Source organism: Salmo salar, chromosome 20 (assembly GCF_965601325.2).
Source record: "Salmo salar chromosome 20, fSalSal1, whole genome shotgun sequence".
Classification (NCBI taxonomy): Eukaryota; Metazoa; Chordata; class Actinopteri; order Salmoniformes; family Salmonidae; genus Salmo; species Salmo salar.
This window is the reverse complement of record NC_138310.1, coordinates 86113545-86130317: the sequence shown is the minus strand read 5'-3', so window position 1 is coordinate 86130317 and position 16773 is coordinate 86113545. Positions and strand designations below refer to the sequence as shown.

The window sequence follows — 16773 nt, the reverse complement described above, 5'->3', positions numbered from 1 at the left end:
GACCAAACAACTCCAATAACCATCTGGTATATTAACACACAGCCATGGTGCCTCAACATGGACCAAACAACTCCAATAACCATCTGGTATATTAACACACAGCCATGGTGCCTCAACATGGACCAAACAACTCCAATAACCATCTGGTATATTAACACACAGCCATGGTGCCTCAACATGGACCAAACAACTCCAATAACCATCTGGTATATTCACACACAGCCATGGTGCCTCAACATGGACCAAACAACTCCAATAACCATCTGGTATATTAACACACAGCCATGGTGCCTCAACATGGACCAAACAACTCCAATAACCATCTGGTATATTCACACACAGCCATGGTGCCTCAACATGGACCTAACAACTCCAATAACCATCTGGTATATTAACACACAGCCATGGTGCCTCAACATGGACCAAACAACTCCAATCACCATCTGGTATATTCACACACAGCCATGGTGCCTCAACATGGACCAAACAACTCCAATAACCATCTGGTATATTAACACACAGCCATGGTGCCTCAACATGGACCAAACAACTCCAATAACCATCTGGTATATTCACACACAGCCATGGTGCCTCAACATGGACCAAACAACTCCAATAACCATCTGGTATATTAACACACAGCCATGGTGCCTCAACATGGACCAAACAACTCCAATAACCATCTGGTATATTAACACACAGCCATGGTGCCTCAACATGGACCAAACAACTCCAATCACCATCTGGTATATTCACACACAGCCATGGTGCCTCAACATGGACCAAACAACTCCAATAACCATCTGGTATATTAACACACAGCCATGGTGCCTCAACATGGACCAAACAACTCCAATAACCATCTGGTATATTCACACACAGCCATGGTGCCTCAACATGGACCAAACAACTCCAATAACCATCTGGTATATTAACACACAGCCATGGTGCCTCAACATGGACCAAACAACTCCAATAACCATCTGGTATATTAACACACAGCCATGGTGCCTCAACATGGACCAAACAACTCCAATCACCATCTGGTATATTCACACACAGCCATGGTGCCTCAACATGGACCAAACAACTCCAATAACCATCTGGTATATTCACACACAGCCATGGTGCCTCAACATGGACCAAACAACTCCAATAACCATCTGGTATATTAACACACAGCCATGGTGCCTCAACATGGACCAAACAACTCCAATCACCATCTGGTATATTCACACACAGCCATGGTGCCTCAACATGGACCAAACAACTCCAATAACCATCTGGTATATTAACACACAGCCATGGTGCCTCAACATGGACCAAACAACTCCAATAACCATCTGGTATATTCACACACAGCCATGGTGCCTCAACATGGACCAAACAACTCCAATAACCATCTGGTATATTCACACACAGCCATGGTGCCTCAACATGGACCAAACAACTCCAATAACCATCTGGTATATTAACACACAGCCATGGTGCCTCAACATGGACCAAACAACTCCAATCACCATCTGGTATATTAACACACAGCCATGGTGCCTCAACATGGACCAAACAACTCCAATAACCATCTGGTATATTAACACACAGCCATGGTGCCTCAACATGGACCAAACAACTCCAATAACCATCTGGTATATTCACACACAGCCATGGTGCCTCAACATGGACCAAACAACTCCAATAACCATCTGGTATATTAACACACAGCCATGGTGCCTCAACATGGACCAAACAACTCCAATAACCATCTGGTATATTAACACACAGCCATGGTGCCTCAACATGGACCAAACAACTCAGCCATGGTGCCTCAACATGGACCAAACAACTCCAATCACCATCTGGTATATTAACACACAGCCATGGTGCCTCAACATGGACCAAACAACTCCAATAACCATCTGGTATATTCACACACAGCCATGGTGCCTCAACATGGACCAAACAACTCCAAGGACATTGTCATGTGAGGACAGAAAAGGCAACTGCGTTCTGACATTGTCCTTGTTCGGTTTATACAACAATTCACTCCTGGCGGTGCCCTAAAAATAGTCTATATAAAATAGTGGACTATAAACCAACTAACTGCATTATCTGACCCTCATGCTCAGCACTCGCAGGCACGCCTGTCATTTAAATCGCATAGGGTACATCCTAAATGGAAACCTATTCCCTACATAGTGCACTAGTTTTGACCATTATAAACCCGTGAGAGAAAACATTAGCTAAAGCTTTGGATCTTGGTTTGAAGGTGATATTTGCTTCCAGGTAGCAGCAGGAGTACTAAGTACTACTGTCACAGTTGTCACTATCTGGCTAGAGAAGACAGAAGACTGATGTTCTCTAAGTCTAACCACTAAACCTTACCTTAGACTTATCCTGGATGTACATATACACCTCCTAACTGCTCATTAATTGTCAGGTGAGGTTTAGTGGTTGTCTTCTCTAGTCAGATAGTGTAGTGACAGATGACAGGTATTTCACCCCTGACCTGTGACTGACCTGGAACATGTGTTTGACTTTCCTGCGGGGAAGGTTGACGTTCATCTTGTGCAGTAGCTGGTAGATCTCCTCCATGTTCAACAGACCATCCCCGTTCTTATCAGCCTCCTCAAACGTCTGCTTCATCCATCTACACACACACAGGTTAAGGACACAGCCATGGGATGATGATGCTGGGGGGGGGGGGGGGCTTTTCAAACACAGCACCATATTTTGTCTGTCGTCAAATCCAGTCAGACCAGAACAATGCTCCAAGGCACACACACAGACACACTGCATTCAGCAGAAACACAAACACACACACACACACACACACACACACACACACACACACACACACACACACACACACACACACACACACACACACACACACACACACACTCACACACACACACTGCATTCAGCAGACACAGGAAAAAATGAAAAGAGGGAGAGCACTTTCTTTTTGGGAAGAACGGAAACAGAGGAACAAAGATGATGTCAAAGAAGATGTCAAAGAAGAGGAACAAAGAAGATGTCAAAGAAGATGTCAAATAAGGGGAACAAAGAAGATGTCAAAGAAGAGGAACAAAGAAGATGTCAAAGAAGAGGAACAAAGAAGATGTCAAAGAAGATGTCAAAGAAGAGGAACAAAGAAGATGTCAAAGAAGAGGAACAAAGAAGATGTCAAAGAAGAGGATCAAAGAAGATGTCAAAGCAGAGGAACAAGGAAGATGTCAAAGAAGAGGAACAAAGAAGATGTCAAAGAAGAGGATCAAAGAAGATGTCAAAGAAGAGCATAAAAGTGTGTCAGCCACTCAACGGATTGAACAATACTGGTTAGGGGTAAGGTAGGGACAGCAGGGTATGCGGTGTAATAAGGATATGTGTGTGTGTGTGTGCATGAGCGTGTTAGTCTTAAAAGGATATTGGTCGTGTGTACGTTGTCGTTTGGCCAGTGAGTCCTCGTCACTGATGCCAGCCATCAGGTATCGTAGTCCTGTCACCCAGGTCCGAGCCTCCTCAGGGTTAGAGGTCACCAGGTCTAGGGACTCCATGTGGTTGCCATGATAAACGGTGAAACAGCAGGCTGGGTCGAAACTGTTCTCCGCATGGCGGTGGAAGATGTCTGATTGACGGCCCTCCGTCACCTTGTACAGCGAATCAATAGTGACTGTAAGAGAAAGAGGGCGGGACAAGAAGAGAGAGAGAGAGAACCATTTAGAGTTAGGAGACAGAGCAAGAATCGGAATATTCCATAGCACTGAGATATCTTGGGAATACATTAAGTAGCTCTCCTTTGTGATCAAAATGGATGAAAACGAACAAAAGTCTGTTAGGAGACAAAAAAGTAAAGCTTTTGATAACTGCTAGGGCGATGATAGTTTCCTCCCTTCTTAAATATTGAATGAAGACCTCAATGAGGAGAAGTTAGAGATAAACACGTAACCAGACAGACACTGCAGGCATACCCTGAAGTCACAGCAGCACTACTGTAGTCAACAACATGGCTTCTGTTTGACTCTGATACTCAGCCAGGACACACCCTCTAGACAATATCAGGACGCACAGGGAGGGAGGGAGGGAGGGAGAAAGAGAGAGAGAGAGAGAGAGAGAGAGAGAGAGGGAGGGAGGAACACAACATTTGACGTACCAATTATTATCTGGCAAAAAAATACTTGAATCAGTTATAGAACCCATCGCCCTTTATGGTTGTAAGGTCTGAGGTCCCCTCACCAACAAATAATTCACAAAATGGGACAAACACCAAATTGACTCCGCATGCAGAATTCTGCTAAAGTATCTTCTGTGTACAACGTGAAAGACCAAATAATGCATGCAGAGCAGAATTAGGCCGATACACGCTAATGATAAAAAATTCAGAAAAGAGCCGTTAAATTCTACAACCACCTAAAAGGACGTGATTCCCAAACCTTCCATAACAAAGCCATCACCTAGAGAGAGATGAACCTAGAGAAGAGTCTCTTAAGCAAGCTGGTTCTGTGGGTTATGTTTGTGTTTGTGAACAGAGCCCCAGGACAGCAACACAATTAGACCCAACCAAATCATGAGAAAACAAAAATATAACTATTTGACACACTGGAAAGAATGAACAAAAAAACATTAGAACGCTCTCTGGCCCTAAACAGAAAGGACACAGTGGCAGAATACCTGACCACTTTGACTGACCCAAAATGAAGGAAAGCTTTGACTATGTACAGACTCAGTGAGCATAGCCTTGCTATTGAGAAAGGCCGCCGTAGGCAGACCTGGCTCTCAAGAGAAGATAGGCTATGTGCACACTGCCCACAAAATGAGGTGGAAACTGAGCTGCACTTCCTAACCTCCTGCCAAATGTATGACCATATTAGAGACACATATTTCCCTCAGATTACACAGATCCACAAAGAATTTGATAAACTCCCATATCTGTTAGTTGAAATACTACAGTATGGCTAGTTGCCATGGGAAAAGGGCAACCAGTGGAGCACAAATAATATTCTAAATACCACCAATATCTATCTTTATTTATCTTCCCTTTCATACTTCAACTATTTGTACATTGCTACAACACTGTACATAGTCAATAAAATAACATTTGAAATGAATTTATTCTTTTTAAACTTTTGTGTAATGTTTACAGTTAATTTCTGATTATTTATTTCCCTTTTGTTTATTGTCTATTTCACTTGCTTTGGCAATGTAAACATATGTTTCACATGACAATAAAGCCCCTAAATTGAATTGAAATTGAGAGATTGAGGGAATGAGGGAGGGAGAGAGAGACACACACAGACAGAGAGGGAGAGTTATACTCCAGTCCTGGGACAGAACAGAACCAGACAGAGAGGGAGAGTTATACTCCAGTCCTGGGACAGAACCAGACGGAGAGGGAGAGTTATACTCCAGTCCTGGGACAGAACAGAACCAGGCAGAGAGGGAGATCTATACTCCAGTCCTGGGACAGAACAGAACCAGGCAGAGAGGGAGAGTTATACTCCAGTCCTGGGACAGAACAGAACCAGACAGAGAGGGAGAGTTATACTCCAGTCCTGGGACAGAACAGAACCAGACAGAGAGGGAGAGTTATACTCCAGTCCTGGGACAGAACCAGGCAGAGAGGGAGAGTTATACTCCAGTCCTGGGACAGAACAGAACCAGACAGAGAGGGAGAGTTATACTCCAGTCCTGGGACAGAACCAGGCAGAGAGGGAGAGTTATACTCCAGTCCTGGGACAGAACCAGGCAGAGAGGGAGAGTTATACTCCAGTCCTGGGACAGAACAGAACCAGACAGAGAGGGAGAGTTATACTCCAGTCCTGGGACAGAACAGAACCAGACAGAGAGGGAGAGTTATACTCCAGTCCTGGGACAGAACCAGGCAGAGAGGGAGAGTTATACTCCAGTCCTGGGACAGAACAGAACCAGACAGAGAGGGAGAGTTATACTCCAGTCCTGGGACAGAACAGAACCAGACAGAGAGGGAGAGTTATACTCCAGTCCTGGGACAGAACCAGGCAGAGAGGGAGAGTTATACTCCAGTCCTGGGACAGAACAGAACCAGGCAGAGAGGGAGATCTATACTCCAGTCCTGGGACAGAACCAGGCAGAGAGGGAGAGTTATACTCCAGTCCTGGGACAGAACCAGGCAGAGAGGGAGAGTTATACTCCAGTCCTGGGACATAACAGTACCAGACAGAGAGGGAGAGTTATACTCCAGTCCTGGGACAGAACAGACCCAGGCAGAGAGGGAGATCTATACTCCAGTCCTGGGACAGAACAGAACCAGGCAGAGAGGGAGAGTTATACTCCAGTCCTGGGACAGAACCAGGCAGAGAGGGAGATCTATACTCCAGTCCTGGGACAGAACAGAACCAGGCAGAGAGGGAGAGTTATACTCCAGTCCTGGGACAGAACAGAACCAGACAGAGAGGGAGAGTTATACTCCAGTCCTGGGACAGAACCAGGCAGAGAGGGAGAGTTATACTCCAGTCCTGGGACAGAACCAGGCAGAGAGGGAGAGTTATACTCCAGTCCTGGGACAGAACCAGGCAGAGAGGGAGAGTTATACTTCAGTCCTGGGACAGAACCAGACAGAGAGGGAGAGTTATACTCCAGTCCTGGGACAGAACCAGGCAGAGAGGGAGAGTTATACTCCAGTCCTGGGACAGAACAGAACCAGACAGAGAGGGAGAGTTATACTCCAGTCCTGGGACAGAACCAGGCAGAGAGGGAGAGTTATACTCCAGTCCTGGGACAGAACCAGGCAGAGAGGGAGAGTTATACTCCAGTCCTGGGACAGAACAGAACCAGGCAGAGAGGGAGATCTATACTCCAGTCCTGGGACAGAACCAGGCAGAGAGGGAGAGTTATACTCCAGTCCTGGGACAGAACCAGGCAGAGAGGGAGAGTTATACTCCAGTCCTGGGACAGAACCAGGCAGAGAGGGAGATCTATACTCCAGTCCTGGGACAGAACAGAACCAGGCAGAGAGGGAGAGTTATACTCCAGTCCTGGGACAGAACAGAACCAGACAGAGAGGGAGAGTTATACTCCAGTCCTGGGACAGAACAGAACCAGACAGAGAGGGAGAGTTATACTCCAGTCCTGGGACAGAACAGAACCAGACAGAGAGGGAGAGTTGTACTCCAGTCCTGGGACAGAACCAGACAGAGAGGGAGAGTTATACTCCAGTCCTGGGACAGAACCAGGCAGAGAGGGAGAGTTATACTCCAGTCCTGGGACAGAACCAGGCAGAGAGGGAGAGTTATACTCCAGTCCTGGGACAGAACAGAACCAGACAGAGAGGGAGAGTTATACTCCAGTCCTGGGACAGAACAGAACCAGACAGAGAGGGAGAGTTATACTCCAGTCCTGGGACAGAACCAGGCAGAGAGGGAGAGTTATACTCCAGTCCTGGGACAGAACCAGGCAGAGAGGGAGAGTTATACTCCAGTCCTGGGACAGAACCAGGCAGAGAGGGAGAGTTATACTCCAGTCCTGGGACAGAACAGAACCAGACAGAGAGGGAGAGTTATACTCCAGTCCTGGGACAGAACCAGGCAGAGAGGGAGAGTTATACTTCAGTCCTGGGACAGAACCAGGCAGAGAGGGAGAGTTATACTCCAGTCCTGGGACAGAACAGAACCAGACAGAAAGTGGAGAGTTATACTCCAGTCCTGGGACAGAACCAGGCAAAGAGGGAGAGTTATACTCCAGTCCTGGGACAGAACAGAACCAGACAGAGAGGGAGAGTTATACTCCAGTCCTGGGACAGAACCAGGCAGAGAGGGAGAGTTATACTCCAGTCCTGGGACAGAACAGAACCAGACAGAGAGGGAGAGTTATACTCCAGTCCTGGGACAGAACCAGGCAGAGAGGGAGAGTTATACTTCAGTCCTGGGACAGAACCAGGCAGAGAGGGAGAGTTATACTCCAGTCCTGGGACAGAACCAGGCAGAGAGGGAGAGTTATACTCCAGTCCTGGGACAGAACAGAACCAGACAGAAAGTGGAGAGTTATACTCCAGTCCTGGGACAGAACCAGGCAAAGAGGGAGAGTTATACTCCAGTCCTGGGACAGAACAGAACCAGACAGAGAGGGAGAGTTATACTCCAGTCCTGGGACAGAACCAGGCAGAGAGGGAGAGTTATACTCCAGTCCTGGGACAGAACCAGGCAGAGAGGGAGAGTTATACTCCAGTCCTGGGACAGAACCAGGCAGAGAGGGAGAGTTATACTCCAGTCCTGGGACATAACAGTACCAGACAGCTACACTGCAATCTGTAACTGTAACTAACCCCAACGTGAGACCAAAAACACACACACAAGCTTAAATAGCTTGGAGAGAAGATGAACAACACATGATTTCCCATTTCAACATGGTTAAAAGATTGTAGAAAGTTACAAAAAGCATAGCCTAAGAATGTTAACCCAGCATCCCTAGCCGCGTCCTCAGAGTATGCGCAGACCAGCTGGCTGGAGTGTTTACAGACATACTCAATCAATCCCTACCCCCGTCTGCTGTCCCCACATGCTTCAAGAGGGCCACCATTGTGCCTGTTCCCAAGAAAGCTAAGGTAGCTGAACTAAATAACTATCGCCCCGTAGCACTCACTTCTGTCATCATGAAGTGCTTTGAGAGACTAGTCAAGGATCATACCAGCCCCACCCTACTTGTCACCCTAGACACACTCGAATTTGTTTACCGCCCTAACAGGTCCACAGACGATACAATCACCATCAGACTGCACACTGCCCTATCCCAACTGGACAAGAGGAATACCTATGTAAGACTACAGCTCAGCATTCAACACCATAGTAGCCTCCAAACTCATCATTAAACTTGAGACCCTGGGTATCCCCCCCCCGTCCCCCCCCGTCCCCCCGTTGTGAAACTGGGTCCTGGACTTTCTGATGGGCCGCCCACAGGTGGTGAAGGTAGGAAACAACATCTCCACCCAACTGATCCTCAACACTGGGGCCCCACAATTGTGAGTTCTCAGCCCTCTCCTGTACTCCCTTTTCACCCATGACTGCGTGGCCACGCACGCCTCCAACTCAATCATCAACTTTGCAGATGACACAACAGTGGTAGGCTTGATTACCAACAATGACGAAACAGCCTACAGAGAGGAGGTGAGGGCCCTCGGAGTCTGGTGTAAGGAAAAAAAAACTCTCACTCAACGTCAACAAAACAAAGGAGATGATCATGAACTTCAAGAAACAGCAGAGGGAGCAGCCCCCTATCCACATCAAAGGGACAGCAGTGCAGTAGGTGGAAAGTTTAAGTTCCTCGGCGTACACATCATGGACAAACTGAAATGGTCCACCCACACAGACAACGTGGTGAAGAAGGCACAACAGCACCTCTTCAACCTCAGGAGGCTGAAGAAATGTGGCTTGTCACCTAAAACCCTCACAAACTTCTACAGATGCACAATCGAGAGCATCCTGTCGGGCCGTATCACCGCATGGTACGGCAACTGCTCCGCCCTCAACCGTAAGGCTCTCCAGAGGATAGTGCGGTCTGCACAACGCATCACCGGGGGCAAACTACCTGCCCTCCAGGACACCTACAACACCTGATGTCACAGGAAGGTCAAAAAGATCATCAAGGACAACAACCACTCGAGCCACTGCCTGTTCACCCCGCTATCACCCAGAAGGCGAGGTCAGTACAGGTGCATCACTAACATAGAGAGGCTGATGCCAACATACAGACTAAAATCACTGGCCACTTTAATAAATGGATTTAACAATGGTTTCTATAGTCACATTAAATAATACCACTTTAATAATGTTTACATATCCTACATTACTCTCTCATATGTATATACTGTATTTTATACCATCTATTGCATCTTGCCTATGTGACACGGCCATCGCTCATCCATATATTTTATGAACATATTCTTATTCCATCCCCTTACAATGTGTGTATTAGAAAGTCGTTGTGAATTTGTTAGATTACTTGTTAGATATTACTACACAGTCAGGAACTAGAAGCACAAGCATTTCGCTACACTCACACTAACATCTGCTAACCATGTGTATGTGACAAATAAAATGTGATTTGATTTGAATTGTCTGTATTGCTCCGATATTGCCTAATTGTTGTGTCTCTGTTATGGGTAGAGATAGCGGTTACGGGTGAGAGATGGTGTGTAGGATGCAGTAAAGTGTTTGTGCTCACTCTTGGCCTTCTCGCTCTTGCGTGAGGGTCTCCATCGGATACAGGAGCGATGTTCGTCCAGGTAGAACAGTCTCACCAGCCCCTTGGAACCAGCCTTCAACTTCACCATCTGGGTCCCCGACTGCATGGCACTCATACATCGCTCCACTGCAGAGAGACAGAGACACAAACACACACATCAATAGCACACCATGACAACAACAAAAAACTGAAGAGTCATTAAACCTGCTAGAAGATTCTGATCTGGGATGATCTGGGCGAGAATCAGGATGGGAAACAGAGATGAGGCTGACAAAACAAAGGTCTAGTTCACCTAGTTCCTCACAATCAGGTCTAGTTCACCTAGTTCCTCACAATCAGAACTAGTTCACCTAGTTCCTCACAATCAGAACTAGTTCACCTAGTTCCTCACAATCAGAACTAGTTCACCTAGTTCCTCACAATCAGAGCTAGTTCACCTAGTTCCTCACAATCAGGTCTAGTTCACCTAGTTCCTCACAATCAGGTCTAGTTCACCTAGTTCCTCACAACCAGAACTAGTTCACCTAGTTCCTCACAATCAGAACTAGTTCACCTAGTTCCTCACAACCAGAACTAGTTCACCTAGTTCCTCACAACCAGAACTAGTTCACCTAGTTCCTCACAATCAGGTCTAGTTCACCTAGTTCCTCACAATCAGAGCTAGTTCACCTAGTTCCTCACAACCAGGTCTAGTTCACCTAGTTCCTCACAACCAGGTCTAGTTCACCTAGTTCCTCACAACCAGGTCTAGTTCACCTAGTTCCTCACAATCAGGTCTAGTTCACCTAGTTCCTCACAACCAGGTCTAGTTCACCTAGTTCCTCACAATCAGAGCTAGTTCACCTAGTTCCTCACAACCAGGTCAGAGAGAGAGAGAGAGAGAGAGAGAGAGAGAGAGAGAGAGAGAGAGAGAGAGAGAGAGAAATAATCACTGGGGATCAACACAGAGATCTGATGCAACATTACTGTATTTTTTTGTAATCCACAACATCACTGTCTTCTTAAGTAATACACACACATATGAACTCAGCATGATCAGACATCGATAGGGATCAGACACACACACACACACACACACACAAACACGAACACACGCTCACAAACACACACACCCACAGAGTCACACACAGACTTAACCCAGCGTGATCTGACATGGCTAGATGCCAAAGGAGTCAACTCCAAGTCAACTAGGAGTATTTAAATTGGAGAAGGTTTTGAGTTGGTTGAGACAGTATAAAAAGGAGTGAGCCATTAAAAACTCATATGGCTGGTTAATTGTCCTCTACGACCTACTGCAGTGCTCTGACAGCATTCCTATTCACATGGCAAAAAACACTCAGAGAGAGAAACACACATACACTCACGAACACACACACAAACACACGCAAACACACACTCACACACACACACAGACGCACACACACGTGCAGACACACACACACAAATCATGCATCTGAAATTAACCTTTAATTTCTGATTGATTCCCCTTTCGAGAAGGGAGACCAGGAAACACATTACACACCCAGTTGTATATCAAAGACAGCCCACTGTAGTCCACGCTCCTGGTCCTGGTCTAGTGTGGTAGAGACAGCCCACTGTAGTCCACGCTCCTGGTCCTGGTCTAGTGTGGTAGAGACAGTCCACTGTAGTCCACGCTCCTGGTGCTGATCTAGTGTGGTAGAGACAGTCCACTGTAGTCCACGCTCCTGATCTAGTGTGGTAGAGACAGCCCACTGTAGTCCACGCTCCTGGTCCTGATCTAAAGTGGTAGAGACAGTCCACTGTAGTCCACACTCCTGGTCCTGATCTAGTGTGTTAGAGACAGTCCACTGTAGTCCACGCTCCTGGTCCTGATCTAGTGTGGTAGAGACAGTCCACTGTAGTCCACGCTCCTGATCTAGTGTGGTAGAGACAGTCCACTGTAGTCCACGCTCCTGATCTAGTGTGGTAGAGACAGTCCACTGTAGTCCACGCTCCTGGTCCTGATCTAGTGTGGTAGAGACAGTCCACTGTAGTCCACGCTCCTGGTCCTGGTCTAGTGTGGTAGAGACAGTCCACTGCAGTCCACGCTCCTGGTCCTGATCTAGTGTGGTAGAGACAGTCCACTGTAGTCCACACTCCTGATCTAGTGTGGTAGAGACAGTCCACTGTAGTCCACGCTCCTGGTCCTGATCTAGTGTGGTAGAGACAGTCCACTGTAGTCCACGCTCCTGGTCCTGATCTAGTGTGGTAGAGACAGTCCACTGTAGTCCACGCTCCTGGTCCTGATCTAGTGTGGTAGAGACAGTCCACTGTAGTCCACGCTCCTGATCCTGATCTAGTGTGGTAGAGACAGTCCACTGTAGTCCACGCTCCTGGTCCTGATCTAGTGTGGTAGAGACAGTCCACTGTAGTCCACGCTCCTGGTCCTGATCTAGTGTGGTAGAGACAGTCCACTGTAGTCCACGCTCCTGATCTAGTGTGGTAGAGACAGTCCACTGTAGTCCACGCTCCTGATCTAGTGTCGTAGAGACAGTCCACTGTAGTCCACGCTCCTGGTCCTGATCTAGTGTGGTAGAGACCGTCCACTGTAGTCCACGCTCCTGGTCCTGGTCTAGTGTGGTAGAGACAGTCCACTGTAGTCCACGCTCCTGGTCCTGGTCTAGTGTGGTAGAGACAGTCCACTGTAGTCCACGCTCCTGATCTAGTGTGGTAGAGACAGTCCACTGTAGTCCACGCTCCTGGTCCTGATCTAGTGTGGTAGAGACAGTCCACTGTAGTCCACGCTCCTGGTCCTGATCTAGTGTGGTAGAGACAGTCCACTGTAGTCCACGCTCCTGATCTAGTGTGTTAGAGACAGCCCACTGTAGTCCACGCTCCTGGTCCTGATCTAGTGTGGTAGAGACAGTCCACTGTAGTCCACGCTCCTGGTCCTGGTCTAGTGTGGTAGAGACAGTCCACTGTAGTCCACGCTCCTGGTCCTGGTCTAGTGTGGTAGAGACAGTCCACTGTAGTCCACGCTCCTGATCTAGTGTGGTAGAGACAGTCCACTGTAGTCCACGCTCCTGATCTAGTGTGGTAGAGACAGTCCACTGTAGTCCACGCTCCTGGTACTGATCTAGTGTGGTAGAGACAGTCCACTGTAGTCCAAGCTCCTGGTCCTGATCTAGTGTGGTAGAGACAGTCCACTGTAGTCCACGCTCCTGGTCCTGATCTAGTGTGGTAGAGACAGTCCACTGTAGTCCACGCTCCTGGTCCTGACCTAGTGTGCTAGAGACAGTCCACTGTAGTCCACGCTCCTGGTCCTGATCTAGTGTGGTAGAGACAGTCCACTGTAGTCCACGCTCCTGGTCCTGATCTAGTGTGGTAGAGACAGTCCACTGTAGTCCATGCTCCTGATCCTGATCTAGTGTGGTAGAGACAGCCCACTGTAGTCCACGCTCCTGGTCCTGGTCTAGTGTGGTAGAGACAGTCCACTGTAGTCCACGCTCCTGGTCCTGATCTAGTGTGGTAGAGACAGTCCACTGTAGTCCACACTCCTGGTCCTGATCTAGTGTGGTAGAGACAGTCCACTGTAGTCCACGCTCCTGGTCCTGGTCTAGTGTGGTAGAGACAGTCCACTGTAGTCCACGCTCTTGATCTAGTGTGGTAGAGACAGTCCACTGTAGTCCACGCTCCTGGTCCCGATCTAGTGTGGTAGAGACAGTCCACTGTAGTCCACGCTCCTGGTCCTGAACTAGTGTGCTAGAGACAGCCCACTGTAGTCCACGCTCCTGGTCCTGCTCTAGTGTGGTAGAGACAGTCCACTGTAGTCCACGCTCCTGATCTAGTGTGGTAGAGACAGTCCACTGTAGTCCACGCTCCTGGTCCTGAACTAGTGTGGTAGAGACAGTCCACTGTATTCCACGCTCCTGGTCCTGAACTAGTGTGGTAGAGACAGTCCACTGTAGTCCACGCTCCTGGTCCTGACCTAGTGTGGTAGAGACAGTCCACTGTAGTCCACGCTCCTGATCTAGTGTGGTAGAGACAGTCCACTGTAGTCCACGCTCCTGATCTAGTGTGGTAGAGACAGTCCACTGTAGTCCACGCTCCTGGTCCTGATCTAGTGTGGTAGAGACAGTCCACTGTAGTCCACGCTCCTGGTCCTGATCTAGTGTGGTAGAGACAGTCCACTGTAGTCCACGCTCCTGGTCCTGATCTAGTGTGTTAGAGACAGCCCACTGTAGTCCACGCTCCTGGTCCTGATCTAGTGTGGTAGAGACAGTCCACTGTAGTCCATGCTCCTGATCCAGTGTGGTAGAGACAGTCCACTGTAGTCCACGCTCCTGATCCTGATCTAGTGTGGTAGAGACAGCCCACTGTAGTCCACGCTCCTGGTCCTGGTCTAGTGTGGTAGAGACAGTCCACTGTAGTCCACGCTCCTGGTCCTGATCTAGTGTGGTAGAGACAGTCCACTGTAGTCCACGCTCCTGGTCCTGATCTATTGTGGTAGAGACAGTCCACTGTAGTCCACGCTCCTGATCTAGTGGTCCTGCTGGTCCTGCTCACACTGCCCTACCCTGTGCTTTGACCTCTTTCTCCCCTCTCTCTCCAGATGAACTCTCGCGTCTTGTGACGGCCGGCCGCCCAACAACCTGCCCACTTGACCCTATCCCCTCCTCTCTTCTCCAGACCATTTCCGGAGACCTTCTCCCCTACCTCACCTCGCTCATCAACGCATCCTTGACCGCTGGCTACGTCCCTTCCGTCTTCAAGAGAGCGAGAGTTGCACCCCTTCTGAAAAAACCTACACTCGATCCCTCCGATGTCAACAACTACAGGCCAGTATCCCTTCTTTCCTTTCTCTCCAAAACTCTTGAACGCGCCGTGCTTGGCCAGCTCTCTTGCTATCTCTCTCAGAATGACCTTCTTGATCCTAATCAGTCAGGTTTCAAGACTGGGCATTCAACTGAGACTGCTCTTCTCTGTGTCACGGAGGCTCTCCGCACTGCTAAAGCTAACTCTCTCTCCTCTGCTCTCATCCTTCTAGACCTATCTGCTGCCTTTGATACCATGAACCATCAGATCCTCCTCTCCACCCTCTCCGAGCTGGGCATCTCCGGCACCGCGCACGCTTGGATTGCGTCCTACCTGACAGGTCGCTCCTACCAGGTGGCGTGGCAAGAATCTGTCTCCGCACCACGTGCTCTCACCACTGGTGTCCCCCAGGGCTCTGTTCTTGGCCCACTCCTATTCTCGCTATACACCAAGTCACTTGGCTCTGTCATATCCTCACATGGTCTCTCATATCATTGCTATGCAGATGACACACAATTAATCTTCTCCTTTCCCCCTTCTGACAACCAGGTGGCGAATCGCATCTCTGCATGTCTGGCAGACATATCAGTGTGGATGACGGATCACCACCTCAAGCTGAACCTCGGCAAGACGGAGCTGCTCTTCCTCCCGGGGAAGGACTGCCCGTTCCATGATCTCGCCATCACGGTTGACAACTCCCTTGTGTCCTCCTCCCAGAGTGCTAAGAGCCTTGGCGTGACCCTGGACAACACCCTGTCGTTCTCCACCAACATCAAGGCGGTGACCCGATCCTGTAGGTTCATGCTCTACAACATTCGCAGAGTACGACCCTGCCTCACACAGGAAGCGGCGCAGGTCCTAATCCAGGCACTTGTCATCTCCCGTCTGGATTACTGCAACTCGCTGTTGGCTGGGCTCCCTGCCTGTGCCATTAAACCCCTACAACTCATCCAGAACGCCGCAGCCCGTCTGGTGTTCAACCTTCCCAAGTTCTCTCACGTCACCCCGCTCCTCCGCTCTCTCCACTGGCTTCCAGTCGAAGCTCGCATCCGCTACAAGACCATGGTGCTTGCCTACGGAGCTGTGAGGGGAACGGCACCTCCGTACCTTCAGGCTCTGATCAGGCCCTACACCCAAACAAGGGCACTCCGTTCATCCACCTCTGGCCTGCTCGCCTCCCTACCTCTGAGGAAGCACAGTTCCCGCTCAGCCCAGTCAAAACTGTTCGCTGCTCTGGCACCCCAATGGTGGAACAAGCTCCCTCACGACGCCAGGACAGCGGAGTCAATCACCACCTTCCGGAGACACCTGAAACCCCACCTCTTCAAGGAATACCTGGGATAGGATAAAGTAATCCTTCTAACCCCCCCCTTAAAAGATTTAGATGCACTATTGTAAAGTGGCTGTTCCACTGGATATTATAGGTGAATGCACCAATTTGTAAGTCGCTCTGGATAAGAGCGTCTGCTAAATGACTAAAATGTAATGTAAATGTAGTGTGGTAGAGACAGTCCACTGTAGTCCACGCTCCTGATCTAGTGTGGTAGAGACAGTCCACTGTAGTCCACACTCCTGGTCCTGATCTAGTGTGGTAGAGACAGTCCACTGTAGTCCACGCTCCTGGTCCTGGTCTAGTGTGGTAGAGACAGTCCACTGTAGTCCACGCTCCTGATCTAGTGTGGTAGAGACAGTCCACTGTAGTCCACGCTCCTGGTCCTGATCTAGTGTGGTAGAGACAGTCCACTGTAGTCCACGCTCCTGGTCCTGAACTAGTGTGGTAGA

At 48.7% G+C, this 16773-nt stretch overlaps 1 protein-coding gene across 1 annotated transcript in view; it reads right to left on the bottom strand.

The window, feature by feature from the left end:
• LOC106581476 (1-phosphatidylinositol 4,5-bisphosphate phosphodiesterase eta-1) overlaps positions 1-16773 on the bottom strand; it is a 187303-nt gene that overhangs the window by 98211 nt on the left and 72319 nt on the right. Inside the window, exons 3-5 of the mRNA XM_045704038.2 lie at positions 10195-10341; positions 3430-3673; positions 2518-2647 (exon numbers count right to left, since the gene is read on the bottom strand). Coding sequence (XP_045559994.1) covers positions 2518-2647; positions 3430-3673; positions 10195-10341 — 521 coding nt within the window. The remainder of the gene's footprint in view (positions 1-2517; positions 2648-3429; positions 3674-10194; positions 10342-16773) is intronic.